At 37.2% G+C, this 21,848-nt stretch overlaps 1 protein-coding gene across 1 annotated transcript in view; it reads left to right on the forward strand.

The window, feature by feature from the left end:
- Pik3c2a (phosphatidylinositol-4-phosphate 3-kinase, catalytic subunit type 2 alpha) overlaps positions 1-21,848 on the forward strand; it is a 114,971-nt gene that overhangs the window by 55,506 nt on the left and 37,617 nt on the right. The window contains exons 4-12 of the mRNA XM_013034121.1: positions 4,857-5,014; positions 8,433-8,553; positions 10,027-10,138; positions 12,061-12,140; positions 12,264-12,327; positions 16,091-16,234; positions 18,008-18,056; positions 18,138-18,348; positions 21,478-21,600. Of these exons, the coding sequence (XP_012889575.1) occupies positions 4,857-5,014; positions 8,433-8,553; positions 10,027-10,138; positions 12,061-12,140; positions 12,264-12,327; positions 16,091-16,234; positions 18,008-18,056; positions 18,138-18,348; positions 21,478-21,600 (1,062 nt within the window). The remainder of the gene's footprint in view (positions 1-4,856; positions 5,015-8,432; positions 8,554-10,026; positions 10,139-12,060; positions 12,141-12,263; positions 12,328-16,090; positions 16,235-18,007; positions 18,057-18,137; positions 18,349-21,477; positions 21,601-21,848) is intronic.

Raw genomic sequence — 21,848 nt, forward strand, 5'->3', positions numbered from 1 at the left:
TGTGGCTCAAGTGGTAGAGTGCTAGCCTTGAGCTGAAGAGCTGAGGGACAGTGCCCAGGCCCAGAGTTCAGGCCCCATGACCGGACCCAAAAAAAAAATAACCAAACAAATTATTCATTCTGTTACATAATCTTAACTGTGAATAAATATTCTATTAGCCTGACATTAATTTCATAGCTGAATTAAGATGATTAAATGATTAATTTTAGGAGACTTCAAAAAGTAAAGGACAGGCTGAAGTGATGTACCTCAATGGTAGAGCTAGTTCTAGGCTTAACCCATAAGAGAGCTGATTTACTGGAAGATCACAAGCTAGAGGACAGTTTGGACTATGTACAGTGAAATCTCGTGTCTAAAACAAACTTATAGCACAAATATATTTTTTACATTAAAAAAAAACATGTTGGAAAAAACAGAGCCACTTCAAATAAAACTACCCCAAACAGCCAAAAGGGAGCAACAAATATTCTTAGAATATAGCTTCAAAAACCTCTGCTTCTGGGGCTGGGAAGGTGGCTCAGTGGTAGAGCCCATGCCTTGCATGCCAGAGGCCCTGGGTTCGATTCCTCAGCACCACATAAGCAAAAGGAAAAAAAGCCGGAAGTGGCGCTGTGGTTTAAGTGATAGACTGCTAGCCTTGAGCTGAAGAGCTGAGGGACAGTGCCCAGGCCATGAGTTCAGGCCCCATGACCGGACCCAAAAAAAAAAAAACCCTCTGCTTCTAAAAGTTCTGGTAAATACTCATTGCAAACATAGTTCATTGATGGAAATAAAAGTACAAACATAATTCTCTTTAGCTTATTTGGAGTTTCACCTGAACAAAACATTTTCTTTGGATAAAAGACTAATGGAACCTTTAGAAAAGCAAGAGTTTAAGTTTAAAAATAATGTGCTTTAGCTGGGCACTGGTGGCTCATAGCTGTAATCTGAGACCTGAGACTGAGATCTGAAGATCATAATTTGAAGCCAGCCTAGGGAGAAAAGTCTGTGAGACTCTTTATGTCTAATTAGCCAGCAAAAAGCTGAAATTGGGAATTGTGCCTCAAATAGTAGACTGCCAACCTTGAGTGAAAAAGCCAAGTGAGAGCTCAAGGGCCTGAGCAGGTTCAAGCCTCACACACAGAAAAAATATACCCATATGTTCTACAGGTAGCTACTGAAGCACATCAAACCATAATGTGTAGTTTGGAGTAGCTGTAACAAATATCCTATTTGATGCTGGGTGCTGGTGGCTCATGCCTATAATCCTAGCTACTCAGGAAACAGAGATCTGAGGATCATGGTCACAGTCAGCCAGCCAGCCCAGGGAAGAAAAGTCCATGAGACTTCTCTGTGATTGATCACCAAAAACAAAAACCCTATCTTAGCCAGGCTTAACCATTGGCTTAAGCCTGTAATCCTAACTACTTCGGAAACTGAGATCTGAGGATCTAGGTTCAAAGGCAGCACTGGGGGCAAGTCTGTGAGACTCTTATCTCCACTTAACTACCAAAAAGCTGAAAGTAGAAGTGTGGCTCAAGTGGTAGAGCTCTGGCCTTGAGCAAAAATCTAAAGGACAGTGCCAATGCCCTGAGTTCAAGCCCCAACACTGGCACACACACAGAAATCCTATTTGTTCTATTTGTATTTAGAATGTATAATTTACTCAGCAATTATTAACTTAATTATATTTAAGTTTATAAAACAACCCAAATTTAACAGTCTTTTATATCTGACATTAGAAATATAAAGGAAATCTTTGTAATTTTCTGGACCTCATATCTTCGTTGTATCAAGCAAGTATAAAAAGGGCTTATTTACATAAGTTACCGGATTAGGAACATGGCTCAGGTTGTACAATATTTGCAGAATAAACACAAGGCTCTGAATATAATCACCAGTACAACCAAAATATTTTTAATCACCTTTTCTTTTCTTTTTTTTTTTGGGGGGGGTCCAGTCATGGGGCCTGAACTCTGGGCCTGGGCGCTGTCCCTCAGCTCTTCACCTCAAGGCTAGTGCTCTACCACTTGAGCCACAGCGCCATTTCCGCCTTTTTTCTTTTTGCCTATGTGGTGCTGAGGAATCGAACCCAGGGCCTCATGCATGCAAGGCAAGAGCTCTACCACTGAGCCACCTTCCCAGCCCCATCTTTTCTTTTTTTTATTGATGTTAGGTTTTTAAAAAGAAATAGCTGAGTAAGAACAGCACCACACATGTGGTATTCAGGTAAGGAATAGGTTTATTCATGGTTCTGGCTGGCACCAGGCCATCTTGGCCCTCCACGAGGTGGGGAAAGGGCTGGGAAAGAGAGAAAAGAGCTAGAAAAGAGAGCATCTGGGAAAGAGGTGGGAAAGAGCCAGCTAGGAAAGAGAAGAGAGCTGGGAAAGAGAAGAGAAGGAAAGAGCTGAGAAAGAGCTAGACAAGAGCAGAGAGAGCTCTTTTTTTTATATATAAATGTTTTTTGTTGTAAAAATACTGTAGAGGGGTTAGTTACATGAGTAAGGTAATGAGTACATTTCCTTTCGAGCATTGTTACCTCCTCCTTTGTTCACCTTCTCTTTTCGGGAGTAAAATAAATATAACAAACTTGCCATTTTAATTGTTTTTTTTAGGTGAATAATTCAGAGACATTATGCACATTCATATGTGTAATAAATAGGACTTGTTTTTAAAAAGGAAAATGAATTAGAAAATAGAAGAAAGTGAGATATTTTTTCCTCCAAAGCCAAGTTCATTGCATGCCATCTCTCTTCTTCTCCTCTTCCCCTTCCCCTTTCCTCCCCTCTCTTTTTTCCTCTCCCTTTCCTTCCCATCCTCTCCCCTTCTTTTCCCTTTCCTTCCCATCCTCTCCCCTCCTTTTTCCTTTCCCTTCCCTTCCAGCTCTCTTTGACTGTTTTCTCATAGTTCTGAAGGCTGGGAAGATACTATTTGCAGATTTAGATCCTGCTGAAGACCCACTTCTGGGTTTGTATATAGCCTCTATTTGCTGTGTAATTAGAATCTTAATCTGGATCCCATTAAGCTCTTGCCTACTGTGTTCTAGAGAGATGAACTTGTCAGCAATCAAACATTAAAAGTAAAGTGTTCATGTGTGAGTGCAATACCAATATCAATTTAAGTTTTATTACATTAATTACTTTACTACTTTTCTTCTCTTTTGGACCTTTTGTGTCACTTATGATCATAATTCAGGTGTATTATTTTAATGAATATAGACTAATAATGAAATAGGCAATTGATTTAGTGAATTTAGTGCTTTATAAACTTATAGTGTGTATTTTCACAACTCTGTGAAGGTAAATAGTAATATTATCCCGTTTGTAGAAAAAGAAACTGAAGCAGCAAGAAGAAAAAGAAACAAGTCAATAATTTGCCTCAGTTCACACAGCTCTTAATTGATACAATTAGGATTCAAATTTATGTAATCTTGTTTTGTTGCTTTTCTTTCATCTCTGTTCTTATTCTTCATTTATGTATATTATCATATATCCTTTATGCTTATCATCTCAAATGATTCTGTATATATAATTGAGATAATTTAATTTCTGTATAAACAAATAGACATTTGCAGCATTTATTTATTCCATTTATAGCTCCATGAAAACCATGGAGAGCTAGAGGTGTAGCTCAGTGGTAGAGTGCATGCCTAGTTTTCATGAGGCCCTATTTAATCTCCACCTCAAGAGAGGGAGGTAATATATATATATATATATATATATATATATATCAGAACTTACCTTTCAACATTCAAGGAAAAGTCATTAAATAAATCTTAAGAGTTTAATGGCATCAGAGCTAGCTCCCTCCTCATTTTTTGATACTATCTTTTGATAACAGTTGTTCTATTTATAAATGAACCATGTGCCACATGCATGTATTTAAATTTAACTGTATTGCCCCTATAATACCTTTGCATGTAATGCTTCTTACCAATCATTTTGGGAAAGTAAAGCCCTTATGAAAACACAAAATCTGGCGTTGGTGGCTCATACCTGTAATCCTATCTAATAAGGAGACTGAGATCTGAGGATCACGGTTCAAAGCCAGCTGGGGCAGGAAAGTTTGTGTGACTCTCATCTCCAATAAACTACTCAGAAAATCGGAAGTGGCACTGTGGCTCAAGTGGTAGAGCACCAGCCTGGAGCTGAAGAACTGAGGGACAGCACCAGAGTTCAAATCCCACAACCAACAAAAAAAAAAAAAAGAAAAAGAGAGAGAGAGGGAGAGGGGAAGGAAGGAAGGAAAAGATTTGGGATTAAGAATGTGGCTGAGTGGTAGAGTGGCTTGCCTAGCATGCATGAAGCCCTGGGTTCAGTTCCTCAGTACCACATAAACAGAAAAGGCTGGAAGTGGTTCTGGCTCAAGTGGTAGTATTCTAGCCTTGAGCAAAAAAAAGAAGCTCGGGGACAGAGCCCAGGCCCTGAGTTCAAGCCTTAGGACTGGAAAATAAATAAATAAATAAATGATTTTTAGAAGACAGCAATTTTTTTATCTCTTTGATTATGATAATTTTAGAATATATTGTCTATTATCATTAATTCGTAAAACATCTACTTTTTTGTTTCATAATAGTATGGCAAAAGAATCTGAAGCAGATCCTCATTTAGGGCCACTTATGTAGTCTGTGCTTGAGTAATGTGACAGTGTTTGCAAAGATATTCTGGCAATAGTTAATCTCTTCCTTTTCCTTGGGTTTCTTTCATTTAAAAGGCAAATGCTGGTTACTGGGGCTCATTAATTGTAATTCCATGAGCTGCTCTAGAGTTGAACAAAGACACAGAATTGAGTGGCTGTAAGCATGTAAGGCCTTGTTCAGGACTCTCAAAGTAGCTTTTCTGTGAAAAGGAATTCAGTATCTTCTTTCTTGTGAACAGATTGAAGACCAAATTTCCATATACTGATCACTGCACAAATCCAGGCTACTTTTTAAGTCCAGTCACAGTGCAAAGAAACCTATGTGGAGAAAATGCAAGTGTGAAGGTCTCCATTGAGATTGAAGGATTTCAACTGCCAGTTACTTTTACTTGCGATGGTAGGTTTGTAACTTCTTAAGCATTTTTTATTGCTTAAAATACTGTTTAAAATACTAGTATAACCTTTTCTTTAATAAACTAACTTGGTTATCATTAGGAGTTCCTTTCAAAAATATGGCATTCATATGGATAACTTTTTGGTTAGGACCAAAGGTTCCCTTTGTAACTGTTTATGCCTCTATAGTATGCCAAATAATACTTGGTGAATCAGTGCTTCTTGGCTAAGACTCAAAAACATTAGGTGAATCAGTGCTTCTTGGCTAAGACTCAAAAACATTAGATTGATAGCAAAGCTAATTATACTAATTATATTTTAATTTTGTGTCTCAATTTATGGAAAGACAAATGTGTGTGTATGGTGCCAAGTCCTAGGGCTTGCACTCATGGCCTAGGTTTTTGTGCTTAAGGCTAATGCTCTACCAGTTTGAGCTACAATGCCATTTCTGGCTTTTTGGTAGTTGATTGGAGATAAGAGTCTCATGGACTTTTCCTGCTTAGGCTGACTTTGAACCTCCATCTTCAGATCTCAGCCTCTTGAGTAGCTAGGATTATAGGTGTGAGCCACTAAGACCTAGAAAAATGCTTTTTTTATAAAGAGATGTAAGCTCCAAATATCTTGCAAATCTCTAAGTAAAGAATAGTTCCATGTACAGTATACATATTCTTCTAGAGGTGTACTTCTAATGTATAGTTTTAAAAATTGTTATAGGTTTAGAAACTACTTTTATTCTCTTTAGATTTATTTATGATGCATATGATTATAAAGAGATTCCAACTGTGGAATAAAATGCAATATATCTGTACTACTTTGATTTAAGACTTAGGCCATACATACTTTTAATGACTTATTTTTGTGGCTTCCCACTTTGGAATTCCCTTTGGAAAAAATATAAATTTCTAACAGAAAAATGTTAGTCAACTAGTGTAGTCATTCTTTTAGTTTCTAAAGGAAAAGCTAATTTGTTTAGATATACCTTATCTGACTGGAAAATATTTAAATCTTCAGAATGCAATAAAAATTTGTATTAAGATGGAAGGAAAAGTAAGTAGGCACTTAGAAATAAGCATAAATAAGTATTTATAGTAAGTGTTTCAATTTATATAATCAAAATTGGAATGATAATCATGGGTCTATAATTTCACCTGCTTGGGAGATGGAGATAGAGAGGAGCATAGCTCAAGGCTCTTCTAGACAAAAAGTTAGTGGACCCCTATCTCAACAAAAAAGTTGAGTATGTTGGTTTTACCTTTCCAATTGTGTCTGAAGTATAAGTAGGAAGAATGAAGTCCAAGGCCACTTGAGCTAAAACAGGGGATACTATGACAAAAATAACCAAATAACCAAAGGAGAGGCATAGATAAAGTGTTAGCGCACCTGCCTAGCAAGTGTAAAAACCTGAGTTTAAGTCCCAATTAGTATTAAATAAAGACAGTTAACAAGACCTCATTTCAGCAAACAAGTGGTGTTACATATCTGTTATCCTGGCTACTGTGAGGGATTGGTAGGTTTGCAGTTTGATCTGGCTCAGGCAAAAAGCAAGCCCTATCTGAAGAGTTAACTGAAAACCAAAAAGTCCAGAGATATGACTGCAGTGGTAGAGCAAGTATAAGGCCCTGAATTCAAATCCATTCTAATTTCAAATATCCATATGTATGTACATATGGATATATATACATATGGATATATATACACACATATAAAAATATATGTTTAGTCATAAATGTACACATTTACAATATGTTTCTAAGAAATTTATAACCATATTATGATAGAAGTAGATTTTACTAGGTAAATACCAAATTTCAAATAGTGATTCTTATTCCTTACAATTTGTCTTAAAACATTGCTTGCTACCCTGCTGAATGCCATCATATCTGGAGCAGTTTATAGTATGGTTGTGGCATGCGTGTGTGTGTGTGTGTGTGTGTGTGTGTGTGTGTGTGTGTGTGTAATAGGGCTTGAACATGGGGGATCGTCTCCTCAAGCCTGGCACCGTGCTGCTTGAGCCACACCTCCACTTTGGGCTTTTGTGTATGAGTGTCTGTCTGTGTACACTGATCTTGGGGCTTGAACTCAGGGCCTGGGTGCTGTCCTTGTGCTTTTATGCTCAAGGCTAGCGCTCTCCTACTTGAGCTACATATTCATTTCTGGCTTTTTGGTGTTTAATTGGATATAAGAATCTCATGGACTTTTCTGCCTAGGTTGGCTTTGAACCATGATTCTCAGATCTTGACTCCTGAATAGCTAGATTATAGGTATGAGCCACTGGTGCCCAGCCATTTTTGGCTTTCTGGTATTTCATTGGAGATAAATGTCTTATAGACTTTTGTGTCTAGGATGGCTGTGAACCATAATCCTCACATCTCAGTCTCCAGAGTAGCCAGGATTACAGATGTGAGCCACCAGCATCTGGCACTTGTGATTTTCTTATTCATGCCTATTCTTCTGGGCTATAAGGGGTTAAACCCCTGGGCTCCAGCATCTAGAGAAGGTGAGGCTGGGAGGTCTGAGGTGAGAGCTTCAGCCCCTGGTGGGAGAGTTGTAGCTGAAAGAGATCATTTTAGAGACCCTTCTCTCTCCTGCTGGAGTGGCCTTGTTGGCCAGAAGAGTTATAATTATCAACAATGTTTCCACTGACAGAAGAAAACAAATTTGTGGCCCACTTGTTGCTCAGTTCTGGTACCTGTCCAAGATGTATCTTCAGATTTTGCGGTATGGATTTTCATGCACCTTACAAACTTCTGTACAGAGAGTTGCCCAGTGCTCTACAGGAATTTCTGGAGTCTGGAAAAGATGAATGGTTTTGGAAGTTCCAGACCCACCTCCCAAGAAAATTCGGCTACAAGTACAGGAAGATGAGGTTGATAATTTAATTAGAAATTGAGAAGGCAATCTCTCTTTTATTGAAGATGGAAGCATCTATGTGTGGTGTGTGCCCATACCAAATGGGGGGAGGGGTTGTGTTATGAGACCTAAAGTCCTCATGCAATTGTCTAAAATGGAAAATCATGTTAGCAGGGCCTATGGTGGTTCCTTGTGTGCTAAATGTGTCTGGGACAGAATCAAGCATACTTTCTTTATTGAGGAGTAGAAAATGGTCATGAGAGTGCTGAAGGCAAAGAGTTAGAAAGCTAAATAAAAATAGGAAGCTGTTTGTGTGTGCCTAGGATGCCTGTGGTCTATAAACTGCTAGCAAAGAAAGAACCTTTTTGATAAATAAAAAAGCTTTGTGTAATTGTCAAAAAAATTTAAATATATGTAGCCTACTTTTGTGACTTTCATTTATATTTCTATGTATAGAAGCCATCTTAGATTATACATATCAAAGTCTTAAATAAATGTATATATACTTAAATAAATGTATATATACTTAGAGGTAAGTATGCAAATGAAAATGATGATTAACTCTTTTACAGTGAGTTCTACTGTAGATATCATTATAATGCAAGCCCTTTGCTGGGTACATGATGATTTGAACCAAGTTGATGTTGGCAGCTATATTCTGAAAGTGTGTGGTCAAGAGGAAGTTCTACAGAAGTAAGTTTCTTTATTTAACTACTAATACCATCTTTACACATTTCTTTTTTTTGTTGTTGTTGTTGGTGGTCATGGGGCTCAAACTCTGAGCCTGAGCACTGTCCCTCACCTTTTCAGCTCAAGGCGAGTGCTCTACCACTTGAGTCACTTCCAGTTTTCTGGTGTTTTATTGGAGATAAGAGTTTCACGGCCTTTCCTGCCCAGGCTGGCTTTGAATTACGATCCTCAGATCTCAGCCTCCTGAGTAGCTAGGATTACAGATGTGAGTCACTGACAACTGGCTACAGATTTCATTTTTAAAGACTTAGGTTTGAGATTTTTTAGTTTAAACTTGTAATCCTATACTGCATAGCATCTTATTGAGTTCATTCCTTGAATCAGTTGAGCTGTGAGTAAGTGAAATTTCAGAGATCTTAAGGGAACAATTGTGGGCAACTGGATAAAAGTGGATATTATGATTATTTTCATTTGTGAACAGTCAGTCACATCATTGTAGACTGTTTTCCCTTTGTAGTATGTAATGTTACTTTACATACAAAAGCCATTATATCAATTATTATATGAATCTTTATTCATACAATGAAAAGATTGATCAGATCAGTCTTTTCTTTTTTTTTGGGTCCGGTCGTGGGGCCTGAACTCTGGGCCTGGGTGTTGTCCCTCAGCTCTTCAAGGCTAGCGCTCTACCACTAGAGCCACAGCGCCACTTCCGACTTTTTTCTTTTTGCTTATGTGGTGCTGAGGAATCGAACCCAGGGCCTCGAGCATGCAAGGCAAGCGCTCTACCACTGAGCCACCTTCCCAGCCCCCAGATCAGTCTTTTAACAGTTAAGATAGCTTATCTAGCATTTAATCTAGTTATTTTAACCTCCTAGGTCTCCCGAAATGTCTTGTCCTTATTTTTAGGGGTAGGGGCAGTACTGGGGTTTTAAACTCAAGGTCTTTTGTACATTATTGGCTTGTTTGCTTGGCTGGTGTTGTAGTTCTTGACCCATACCTCCAACACTACTTTTTGCTGAGTTTTTTATTTTTTTGCCAGTCCTGGGTCTTCAACTCAAGGCCTTGGCACTGTCCCTGAGCTTCTTTTGCTCAAGTCTTTACCATTTGATCCATAGCACCACTTCTGGCTTTTTCTGTTTATGTGGTACTGATGAATTGAACTCAGAGTTTCATGTATGCTAGGCAATCACTCTACCACTAAGCCACATTTCCAGCCCTAAAGTTTGTTGTTGTTTTTTTTTTTTAAGAGTCTCAAACTGTTCTGCTTGGACCAGCTTTGAACCCGATCCTTCTTTACTCTGACTGTTATCAAGTAGAACAGTGCCTGTATTTAAATGTTCACACTGGGTTAAAAACCTGTCTCCATATTTTACCAGTGCCTTCAGTTTCTAATGTAGATTCAGTATATTTACTTGTACCTCTATAAATTCTAATTTGAGTAGAATAATACTGGTGAATAATTTATTTCAACAGTAGCCATTGCCTTGGAAGTCATGAGCATATTCAAAATTGTCGAAAATGGGACACAGAGATTAAATTACAACTCTTGACCTTCAGTGCAATGTGCCAGAAATTGGCCCGAACAGTAAGTGTGTGTGTAACTTATAACTAAATTACATTTGGTAGATCTGAATAATACTGCTAATTAGCCAGTTTACATTTTGCACGTTTTCACAGAATTCTGAGATGGACCAGGATGAAGTAGTAATTGTTCCCAATGAGAGTCTCAGCAGAGTAGGAAAACTTTTGGTCATGGAGGTTAACTAACATAACTTACTCCTCAGAGTAGAGGAATTAAAAGTTTGGTTTATAATAATTTTAGGGCTGGTGGCTCAGTGGTAGAGTGCTTGCCTTGCATGCATGAGGCCCTGGGTTCGATTCTCAGCACCACATAAGCAGAAAAAGCTGAAAGTGGCGCTGTGGCTCCAGTGGTAGAATGCTAGCCTTGAGCTGAAGAGCTGAGGGACAGTAACCTGGCCCAGAGTTCAGGCCCCATGACTGGCAAAAGACAAAAAATTATAAAGGAGTGAGAGCATCAGGGTCAGTTAAAAGAAGAATTAGGAAGAAAAGATTTTTGAGTATTAAATATGGTTGGAGGAAAAAAAGATTGATAAAACAACAAAGTAGAGGGTAACAATGCTTGACAAGAAATGTACTCATTACCTTACTCATGTAACTAACGCCTCTGTATAGCATCTTTAAAATAAAATAAAATAAATATTCATAAAAGTAAATTATACTTGGTGCTGGTGGCTCACGCCTGTAATCAAGTACTCAGGAGGCTGAGATCTGAGGATCATTGAAGCCAGCCTTGGCAGACTCTAAATCTGCTAAACTACCAAAAAAGCCAGAAGTGGAGCTGTAGCTCAAGTAGTAGACCATTAGCCTTGAGCAAAAGAAGCTCAAGAATAGCACCTAAGCCCTGAGTTCAAGCCTTGATCCAGATTTACACACAGATACAGACACAGACACACAGACATACACACACACACACAGAAAGACACACATACACACACACACACACACACACACACACACACACGTAAAATCCACTTCATAAGATCCATAGTAAAAACCATGTTGGTTTACTATATAAACCCTCTATGACATAAATTTTTAATCTCTGTAGACAATGTTTTTCATTTGGTAGAATTATCGATGGAAAATTATCATTTTCATTTATCCTTCCTTTATTTTGTAGGATTTTACACCTGTGTTAAGTAGAATTAATTTTAATTATATGGAAACTTTAATAAAAGTCAGCACATTTTCACATTCACTGGTACTTTCAATTTCAGTTTTGTAAGTAATTATTTTCTTGAATGCACTTGTGTAAATTGGTATGATAAAGAGACCAGTGTTGTCTTCGTTGGAGGCAAGTAGCAAATGGAAGGGAACTTGATTATCATCAGAAACAATAAAGCAATACTTCGGATGATCTCTTTCCCATCTAGTCCCCACCTCGGTTTTGGCCTTAAGAGCTATGTACATAATAGAAACTAGACTTAAGGGTATTTATATTTTCTAGTTTTATCATAATATTGATTCACTTTTGTGCCAATTTTGTTTATATATATATATATATATATATATATATGGGGGGGTGTAAGTGTGTAAAGCTAGTCCTAGGGCTTGAACTCAGGGCCTTGACAGTGTTCGTAGCTCAAGGCTAGCACTGAACCACTTGAGCCACAGCTCAATTCTGGGCTTTTTTTCTTTCTTTTTTTTAAATAGCCTAGTGGAGATAAGAGTCTCACAGACTTTCCTGCCATGATCTTCAGATGTCAGCCTCCTAAGTAGCTAGGATTATAATAGACATGAGCCACAGCGCCTGGCTACATAACAAATTTTGATACTATTTTGCCTTCAGTTCTAAAAATTTACTTGAATTTGAAGATTATATCGTCCTCTTAACTATATCTAACATATTTAACTTGGCAATAGAAAGATCAAACGTAGATTTTTGCTTTTTTCTTTGTAAATATTTGTGTATATGTGTTTGTTTAGGCAGAAGATGATGAAACACCTGTGGATTTAAACAAGTTCCCGAATCAAATAGAAAAACCTTACAAAGAAGTCATGACAAGGTATATAACAAGTAGCATTACTTGCAGATTTTTAAACTTTATTTTAGAATATATTTACTTTCATTTGAATAATCATTTTTATACATGGTATTCTTCAGTCACAATAACTGTTCTTTGTTTCAGACACCCTGTTGAAGAATTATTAGATTCTTATCATAACCAAGTGGAACTAGCTCTTCAAACAGACGTAAGCCTTAATTCACATTTTAGCATAATGACCTGAAGATTCATGTTTCTGTTTTCTTTTAAGTACTAGTTTGGGCATTGCATTTTGGGGGGGGGGTGGAAATCTGGTTGTGGGGCCTGAACTCTGGGCCTGGGCGCTGTCCCTCAGCTCTTCAGCTCAAGGCTAGTGCTCTACCACTTGAGCCACAGTGCCACTTCTGGCTTTTTTCTTATGTGGTGCTGAGGAATCGAACCCAGGGCCTCAGGCATGCAAGGCAAGTGCTCTACCACTGAGCCACCTTCCCAGCCCCATCTGTGAAACTCTTATCTGCAGTTAACTACCAGAAAACCAAAAGTTGTGCTTGTGGCTCAAAGTGGTAGAATGCTAGCGTTTTGTGAAAAGCTCAGGGATAGAGCCTAGGCCCTGAGTTCAAGTCCTACAACTGACAAAAACAAAAAAGAGTCTCATGAACTTTCTTGCTGGGATTGACTTCCAACCGTGATCCTCAGATCTCAGCCTCCAGAGTAGCTAGGATTATAGGCGTGAGCCACTGGTGCCTAGTTGATGAATGGTATTTTTATAGCCATAAAACTAGATGAGATTATCATGAAAATCATTGCAGTTGGAAAAGAAAAATATTAACTCATTTTAAAATAAAAGTGTTGACATAATCTTGTATCAACTACAACACTCTGTATTCTCCTTGTAACATAATCACTGGTTTTGATGCTTCCATTTCCTATATCCCCATTCTCCTGTGAACCCATTTCAGTCAGGCTTTCATTGTTAGAATTTCCATGAATTATGCTTGAAGGATTTCTGAATCCCTTACTATTTATTTTTTCTGAAGCCTTCAGTAGTTATGTTTACAGGTGTGGGGTTGTTTTTAAAATTTTTTATTTTACATATTTATGTGATACATTTTGTAATGATCAAATCAGGGTAATTGGCTTATCTATCTCTTAAACATTATGCTTTCTTTGTGAGAGAACATTCAAAATCCTCATGGCTATTTTGAAGTATTAGATTATTAACTATATTTACCCTATCCTACATTAAAGTGGCATTTAATGGCAGTTAAACTTTTGCTATTAAGATATGAAGACAGACACAAATAATACCATGAGCAAATTACTATGGTTGTGGTCAATAAAGGTTTATTTACTTTTTTTTTTTTTTTGGTCCAATTGTGGGGGCCTGAACTCTGGGCCTGGGCACTGTCCCTCATAAAGCTTTATTTACTAAAAAGAATAAAACCATCTAGGAAACAGCTTCAGGTCTTGAGAACTGTGAGATAATTGAATGTTTAAGAAAATGAGGTAATTTTATTTCAACTAGGTGAAAGGAATATTTAGTTTATGGCAGCCAAGCCTCAAGAATGGAAACATTAAAATATTTAAGGGATGGTACATACTGTGTTTCAGCCTTTTTCACAGTACTTGGTATAAAAGTTTGAAATAAATGTTTTATGAATTAGTTAATTATATATGAATGTTTTAAGTTGATCATGGTGATGCATGCCAGTAGTTCTAGCTGCTTAGGAAGGTAAGGCAGGAGGATTCCCTGGCAATATCTGTTTAGTGTAGTGAAATTCTGATAGTTAACCATAGATGTATTATGTAAATGCTTTTTTTAAAAAAATAACTTAAAGGTCGGGTACCGATAGCTCACGCCTATAATCCTAGCTACTCAGGAGACTGAGATCTTAGGATCATGGTTCAAAGCCAGCCTGGGTAGGAAACTCGGTGAGACTCTTTACCTCCAGTAAACCACTAGAAAACTGGAAGTGGCACTATGGCTCAAGCGGTAGAGCACTTGCCTTGAGCCAAAGAACGCACGGACAACGCCAAAGCCCAGAGTTCAAGCCCTACAACCACCCCCCCCCAAAAAAAACCCTCAAAATTTGTAATTGATGTATAATAATTGTACGTATTTATAGAATGTAATATGGCATTTCAATCTATGTAAAAATGTTGTAATGATTAGAACTGGGCAGTTGGTAATAGCTATCAGTGTTTCTTTGTATAGGGTACATTCAGAATCTTCTTGCTATTTGAGATACACAGTTGTTATGTTAACTATAGTTATTCTATTGTGCTATATAGAATTGTAGAAGCCGGGTGTCAGTGGCTCATGCCTGTAATCCTAACTGTGGTTCAAAGTGTTAGAGCTCTGGGGCTGGGAAGGTGGCTCAGTGGTAGAGCGCATGCCTTGCATGCCAGAGGCCCTGTGTTTGATTCCTCAGCACCACATAAGCAAAAAGAAAAAAAAGCCAGAAGTGGTGCTGTGGCTCAAGTGGTAGAGCGCTAGCCTTGAGCTGAAGAGCTGAGGGACAGTGCCCAGGCCCAAAGTTCAGGTCCCATGACCGGACCCCAAAAAACAAACAAAGTGTTAGAGCTCTAGCCTTGAACAAAAAGAGCTCAGGGACAGTGCCCAGGTCCCTATAGTTCAAGCCATATGACCAACTACAACAACAAAAGCTGTAGAAATTGCTGGGCATCTGTGGCTCACACCTGTAATCCTAGCTACTCAGGAGGCTGAAATCTGAGGATTATGGTTCAAAGCCAGCCCGGACAGGAAAGTCCATAAGACTCTTATCTCCAATTATCCAATAAACCACTAGAAACCGAAGTGGTTCTGTGGTTCAAGCAGTAGAACACTCGCCTTAAGCTGAAGAGCTGAGAGATAGCGCTCAAGCCCAGAGTTCAAGCACCATGACTGAAGAAAAAAAAAAAACTGTAGAAATTATATCCCTTACAAGAGTGGAAAAAGATTTCACCAGGTAAATAATTTTTCGCTATATTTGTACTTGTATACGTTTGGATCAAGGTGAAATCATCTGTAATAGTATGGTACGGAAGAATTGTCCTCAAGCAAAGTTTTTAATGAGATAAGACATCTAAATTGATGGTTATATAGAAAGTAACTTATTCTCAGTATTAGTAATATATAACCAGTCTCTTAAGAACTTTTTTTTTTTTTTTTCAACTTCTGGCTTTTTCTGAGCAGTTTATTGGAAGTAAGAGTCTCATGGATTTTCCTGCCTGGGCTGGCATGATCTTGGCCTCCTAAATAAGATTACAGGCATGAACCACTGGTGCCTGACTAAGAACTTAGCTTTTGATACCATATTTTTATAGGAAGGAGAAAGAGTTGTTTTCATTATGGAATTTTTCTTGAGAGATAATTAAAAAGGTAAATCTTGCTAGCTCATACCTATCAGGAGGCTGAGTTGTGAGGATTGTGGTTTGAAGCCAGCCTGGGCAGGAATCCTAGTCCTTGAGACTCTTATCCCCAAGTAACCACCAAAAAGCTCGACTTGGAGCTGTGACTTAACTAGTAGAGGCCAGCCTTTAGCAAAAAAGCTTCAAGAACATTGTCCAAGCCCTAAATTCAAGCCTTAGTACTGGCACTCATGGACACACACACACACAAAATCTAGTTTTTAGAAAAATGATTTTGTCTTTTTTTTGTTACTGAATTGTTGCGTTTGCTTCTGATTAAAATGTGATATTAGTAGCATTTGCATATGAATAGTTGTCAAAGTGAAAATTAACCAAGCCTTAGTTTCTTTTAGTAAATCATAGAACTGCAAGCCACTGGTGGGGGGAGATGGGAGGGCAGGGATGGTAAGGGGAAACAGGAGGAGGCAACAATGCTTGATAAGAAATGTATTCGTTACCTTGCTCATGTAACTGTAACCCCTCTGTACGGTATTTTCACAATAAAAAAATTTATTAATATAAAAAATTTATCCAGTACTGTTTTATTTTGTTTTTAAAAGAACCAGCACCGAGCCATAGATCAAGTAATTAAAGCTGTAAGAAAGATCTGTAGTGCTTTAGATGGCATAGAGACTCCTGCCATTACAGAATCAGTAAAGAAGCTAAAGCGAGCAGTAAACCTTCCACGGAGTAAGAGTGCTAATGTAAGTATTTTTATGTAAGTATTTTAATGTAAGTATTTTTAAGTGGACACAACTTGCTTAAACTGGAAGATTTTTTTGCTTTCTGGTAAACAAAATAATACCGTTTTAACTTCGACTGTTACTTTTGAGTCGATTCAGTGACTTCCTTCAGTAGGTGAGGGATTTCTTGAAAGAGTTCTTTGAGAGCTAATATCAAATGGGTGGGAGCTAAACTATGAAACCTTTATGTGTAAAAGCAGGACCTCTAACATATCTAAATTGGTTGGAGGTATAAGGTAGTACTGAATTTAGAGACCCTATAAGGTAATAGCCAGCTACCATGTCTTCTTAATGGAAATGTCCATTGTATGTTCTGTCATATGTTTGTTGTAAGTTTGACTTTAATAAAATCTCTGTCTCAGGTAAGAATGCCAGTGACTCACACCTGTAATCCTAGCTATTCAGGAGGCTAAGATCTGAGGATTGCAGTTCAAAGCCAGCCCAGAAAGTCTATGAGACTCTTAATTAACCACCGAAAAGCTGGAGGTGGCTATGGCTTAAGTTAATAGAGTGTTAGCCTTGAGCAAAACACCTCAGGGACAGTGCCCAGGCCCTCAGTTCAAGCCCCAAAACCAACACACACACGCACGCACGCATGCATGCACACATGCGTGTGCGCTTTGCATCATGTTATTTCCATGGCAGGGGGTTTAGATAAATTGTGTTCATAGATATGTTTATTATGTCTGATTGGATGAAGAAAAGATGAGTCTCACAAGTCACTTTAATTTTAAAGGAAGGAAAAAAATGTGTAGATTGTATATTCTTCAGTTTCTGTACGGTATATTGGTCCACTCATTTCTCAGAGAGATCCATTCATATGGTATGTAGAAATTGGTAGTTGGATCCTCTTTCTTTCTTATATGCCTTTTTTTAGAAATTAAAAATATATGAGATTAGTTGGAAGTTGTCAACAAACATAGGTCCTCATGTTGTCTGAGATATATTCATTCATTTTCTCATTTATTGGATAAAGGAGTAGGTGGGAGTGGAGCTCAACTTTAATAATAATTATGTTTTATCAGTCCTTGTTAGCTTGTGCCTGTAAGCCTAGCTACTCAGGAGGCTGAGATCTGAGAATCATAGTTATAAGCCAAGCCTGGGCAGGAAACTGTGAGACTTTTATCTCCCATTAACTACCAAAAAAGCTGGAGGTGGAGCTGTGACTCAAGCAACTGGCACTAGCCTTGAGCAGAAAAAGCTCTGGACAGCATTCAGGCCCTGCAGTTAAGCTCCGGGACCATCACTAAATAAATAAATAAACAGTTTTCTTGAATTACTATTTAAACAGAATTCTAGATTAATTTCTTTATGTTCTTATATGAGAAAAAGTTTTATATTTATTTCTTAATTTCCAATTAAAACTTAATTAAATTTAATGAATTAAGTTTTAATAATTCAATTATTAAAATTAATAGCTTGATTCATTTAACAAGTCATGTTTTACCTTTATGACATTTTGTAGTGATTTCCAGTTCCTCTAATTTTCTTGAATTTATACATCATCTGTTTACTAGTTTGGTGTTTTTCCTTTCTTTTGCACTTTTTACTTACTGTTTATTAACTTTCAGACACTTAAGAAAAGTTTCCCCTGAGAATTGAAAGTTTTCCCTGACAAGAGTTTCTTTGACATAGAATTTAATTACATATATCAAAGATAAAGGTAAACATTTTATATTATATAATGGGCAATTTCTGACTAATTGATATATATATATATATGTATATATGCAGGTGACACCACTATCTGGAGGAGGAGATACTAGCAAAAACTCAAATAGGGGTATGTCTTTAGATTTTTTAAAATTTTAGTAATAATTATTGCTTTACCAGGGAATTATATTAACATTTTCTTTCAATCTAGGCTCATTGAGTCAGGAAAATCCTATTCAGTTATGCATGGACCAATTAACTGCAGCAATTTATGATCTTCTCAGACTTCATGCAAATTCTAGTAAGAATCCAGAAGACTGTTCCTCAAGTAGCAGGAGCATCAAGGAAGCTTGGACTACAACAGAACAGCTGCAGTTTACTATTTTTGCTGCACATGGAATTTCAAGTAACTGGGTATCAAAGTAAGTGTTTAATAGAAAATAGACACAGCTTTATCTAACAGTTACTCATAATTTCACCAAATGGCAGTAATCACTATTATTTGAGTCTTTGAATGGATAATAACAAAGATAACTAGACACTTTTTGGATTTTTATAAAAATTAATAGATGTGCTTGAAACCATTAAAGCATTACAGTAAAAAGTATCACTTGTACCTACGAAATAAGCAGAAAAACACAGCAGAAATCTTACAGAACAATTGTTATCAAGATTGCTCGTTTTTCTGCTTTTCCTTTAGAACTAGATTACTTAGAATCAATAGATAAGACTACATTTCACAACTTTTCTGTTCGTCTCTTTCATTCATAGCTTACTCATTGTTAATCTCTGAATTCTCTTAGAGCACCTATTTTGTTTGTTTGCGTTGTTGGTGTGTGTGTGTGTGTGTGTGTGTGTGTGTGTGTGTGTGTGTGTGTGTGTGTGTGTGTGTGTGTGTGTGTGTGTTAGTAATGAAGCTTGAAGTCCAGATCTCTGGCTCTTGTTTGGCAATTTTTGTTTTTTATTTTGGAAGTTGTGAGGCTTGAACTCAGGGCCTGGGTGTGCTATCCCTGAGCTCTTCTGTTCAAGGCTAGTACTCCTCCACTTTGAGCCACAGCTCCACTTGTGGTTTTTGAGTAGTTAATTGGAGATAATTCTCATGTGGACTTTTCTATCCTGATGGGCTTCAAACAGTGATTCTCAGTTCTCAGCCTCCTGGGTAGCTAGGATTATAGGTGTGAGCCACCAGCACCTGGCTTTGTATGGCTTTTTTGCTCACAGCTGGCAGCTTTATTTCTTGAGCCATGCCTCCAATCCCATCTTTTTGCCAGTTAGTTGGAGGTAAGTGTCCCTAGATTCATCTGCTTGGGTTGTATTTGCATGTTGATCCTCAGATTTTAGCATCCTGAGTAGCTGGGATTATAGGTGTGAGCCACCAGTGTCCATCTAAGAACATATATGTATATTTTTATTGATTTGATATTACTTTTTGTTGTTTTTTAATTTTTTTGGCAGGGGGGGGGAAGGTGGTGCTGATGATTAAAACTAAGGCCTTGTGTGTTCTAGGCAAATGATATCCCATTGACTTACATTATAGCTCCAGTATTTTTTATGCAAGGTCTTACTATATAGCTAAGGTAGGTCATGAACTTACTTTGTAACTTAGGTTGGCCTTAGACTCATGATTCTTCTTCATCAGTCTGCCAGGTTCTAGGATTAGGCCGGCACCCTGCCTAGCTTCTATTGAATGGCTTTCCTTTTTTTTTTTTTTAATTGTTTTTAAAGGGCTTTTCCTTTTTTATTGTTTTTCCATCAATGCCTTTAAGACATAGCAAATATTATATTTCAGTCTTTGGAATGACTTTATATAAACCGAAAAGTCTGGCAAGAATATTGTACTGAAATTATTTATCGTCATTTGATGCTATAAAATGAAGTTTAGTGAAAAGATACCAAACAAATTTCGTTTACATTGAGCTTTATATTTATATTAAAATAAAAATGTGACTTGAAAGTGGGTAATCATTTAATAAATATTTACTGAGCCCTCTTTGTGAGCAGAATTGTTATTACTGGGAATTCAACAGTAACTAAGGTAACAGTATGTTCCTGGAACTTAAATTTAAATTGTCCCTTTTGGTGTCTGGTTTGTTTATTTTGGGGAGGGGATCCTTTGGCTTAAACTCAGGGCCTGGGCTGTGTCCCTGAACTTCTTTTGCTTAAGGCTAGCCCCTCTACCACTTGAGCCACAGCTCCACTTTTGACTTTTTTGGTAGTTTAGTGGAGATATAGAGTCTCACAGATTTTCTTGCCCAGGTTGGCTTCAAACCAAGATCCTCAGATCTCAGCCTCCTGAGTAGCTAGGATTGCAAGTGTGAGCTACTGGCACCAGCTCATTTCATTTTTTGAGACATGGGCTCATCATATTATGGCTGTTCTCAAACTTCAGAGCTTAAGTGATCCTCCTGCTTCTGTTTTATGAGTTCTGGGATTATAGGTGTGTATCACCATGGCACACAGAATTTTATAGCTTTGTTTGTTGTATGTGTATGGTTTCTTGTGCTAGGGATCTAATCTAAGATCTCACATATGTCAAACATTCTACCACTGAGCTACATACCCAGCTCTTATGACTGTTGTCTGAGATACTATTTTACTACTACCCTATATACATATGCACACACACATACATATACATAGACACACAAATAAATGTAGGGACACAATAATGAGAAAAATACCCATTAGAAGATAGTACCAAAAAATGGATAATTCAGATGGAAAGAAAATTAAAATAAATATGAACTTAATTGACACAAGGAAGTTTTTGAGAAATATGATCATCTAGTTAGCCGGGCTATTTTATGAGCCAATGAGATTAAGTTTGAAATATTTTTAGACTCATAAATATATGATATAATGAATAGAGTAACTATCCTATAAATCTGTGAGTAAGTTAAAATACAAGTAGAACACAAGACTCTTGCCTTTCTCCATCTATCCCAGCTCTACTTCTAGCAATTTAGTTAAGTCAGTACTGTCTAATGAGAGAACACAGCAGCATCTGTCCTTGTGGATGTAAATGTCCCAATACACTAGCATTATTAGCCCTATTGAGTCAGGCACAATTGATAGGCCTAACTGATTCTAGTTAAAATAGCTGAGCTAAGGAAAACAGCACCTGTAAAAAATATTAAATACTGCTTTGTACTCTTTTCTTTTTAGAATTTACATGCAACAAATAAATATATTTTTCATTGTCACTCAATTGAAAGTTGAAGGTAGTAAATAACCAAATACAACATTGAAATTGTCCAGCTGGTGTCATCATAGCACCCTTGAGAATGGCAGTTAGGGACCTATATTCCTCTCTCTCCTCCATTGGCTATACAGTTTTTCTATTTTCATAGAATCTACAGTGGTTAATTTTTTTAATTTAAAAAGTAGCAAAAAATTTAAAAAGCAGTGGATTTTTTTTTAATTCAAAGGAATAGTGATCAGGGCATTTTGTATATGAGCCATTTGTGGGAAAAACTTTTGATATATTTTTATTAGTTGGCCAATTTGTGTTATCAAGATAGAAACAAAACTACTGTTTTTTTTCCCCTCAGTTATGAAAAATACTACTTGATATGTTCCCTGTCTCACAATGGAAAGGATCTTTTTAAACCCATTCAATCAAAGAAGGTTGGCACTTATAAGAATTTCTTCTATCTTATTAAATGGGATGAACTGTAAGTGAAATTTTTGGCTTTTAAATTATTCCAGTATGCCTTATTCTTTTTTTCAATGTGTATATCTTCACTTTAATTTTTACATTTCAATTAAATTTCATTTAATTTTTGCTGATATCTTAGGGCATCTTCTAGATATAGTTCTATAGAAAACATTGAAATTCTTACTTAAAAAAATATGAAATAGCCGGGCGCTGGTGGCTCACGCCTGTAATCCTAGCTACTCAGGAGGCTGAGATCTGAGGATC

The sequence above is a fragment of the Dipodomys ordii genome, unplaced genomic scaffold, assembly GCF_000151885.1.
Source record: "Dipodomys ordii isolate 6190 unplaced genomic scaffold, Dord_2.0 Scaffold183, whole genome shotgun sequence".
NCBI classification, from domain to species: Eukaryota; Metazoa; Chordata; class Mammalia; order Rodentia; family Heteromyidae; genus Dipodomys; species Dipodomys ordii.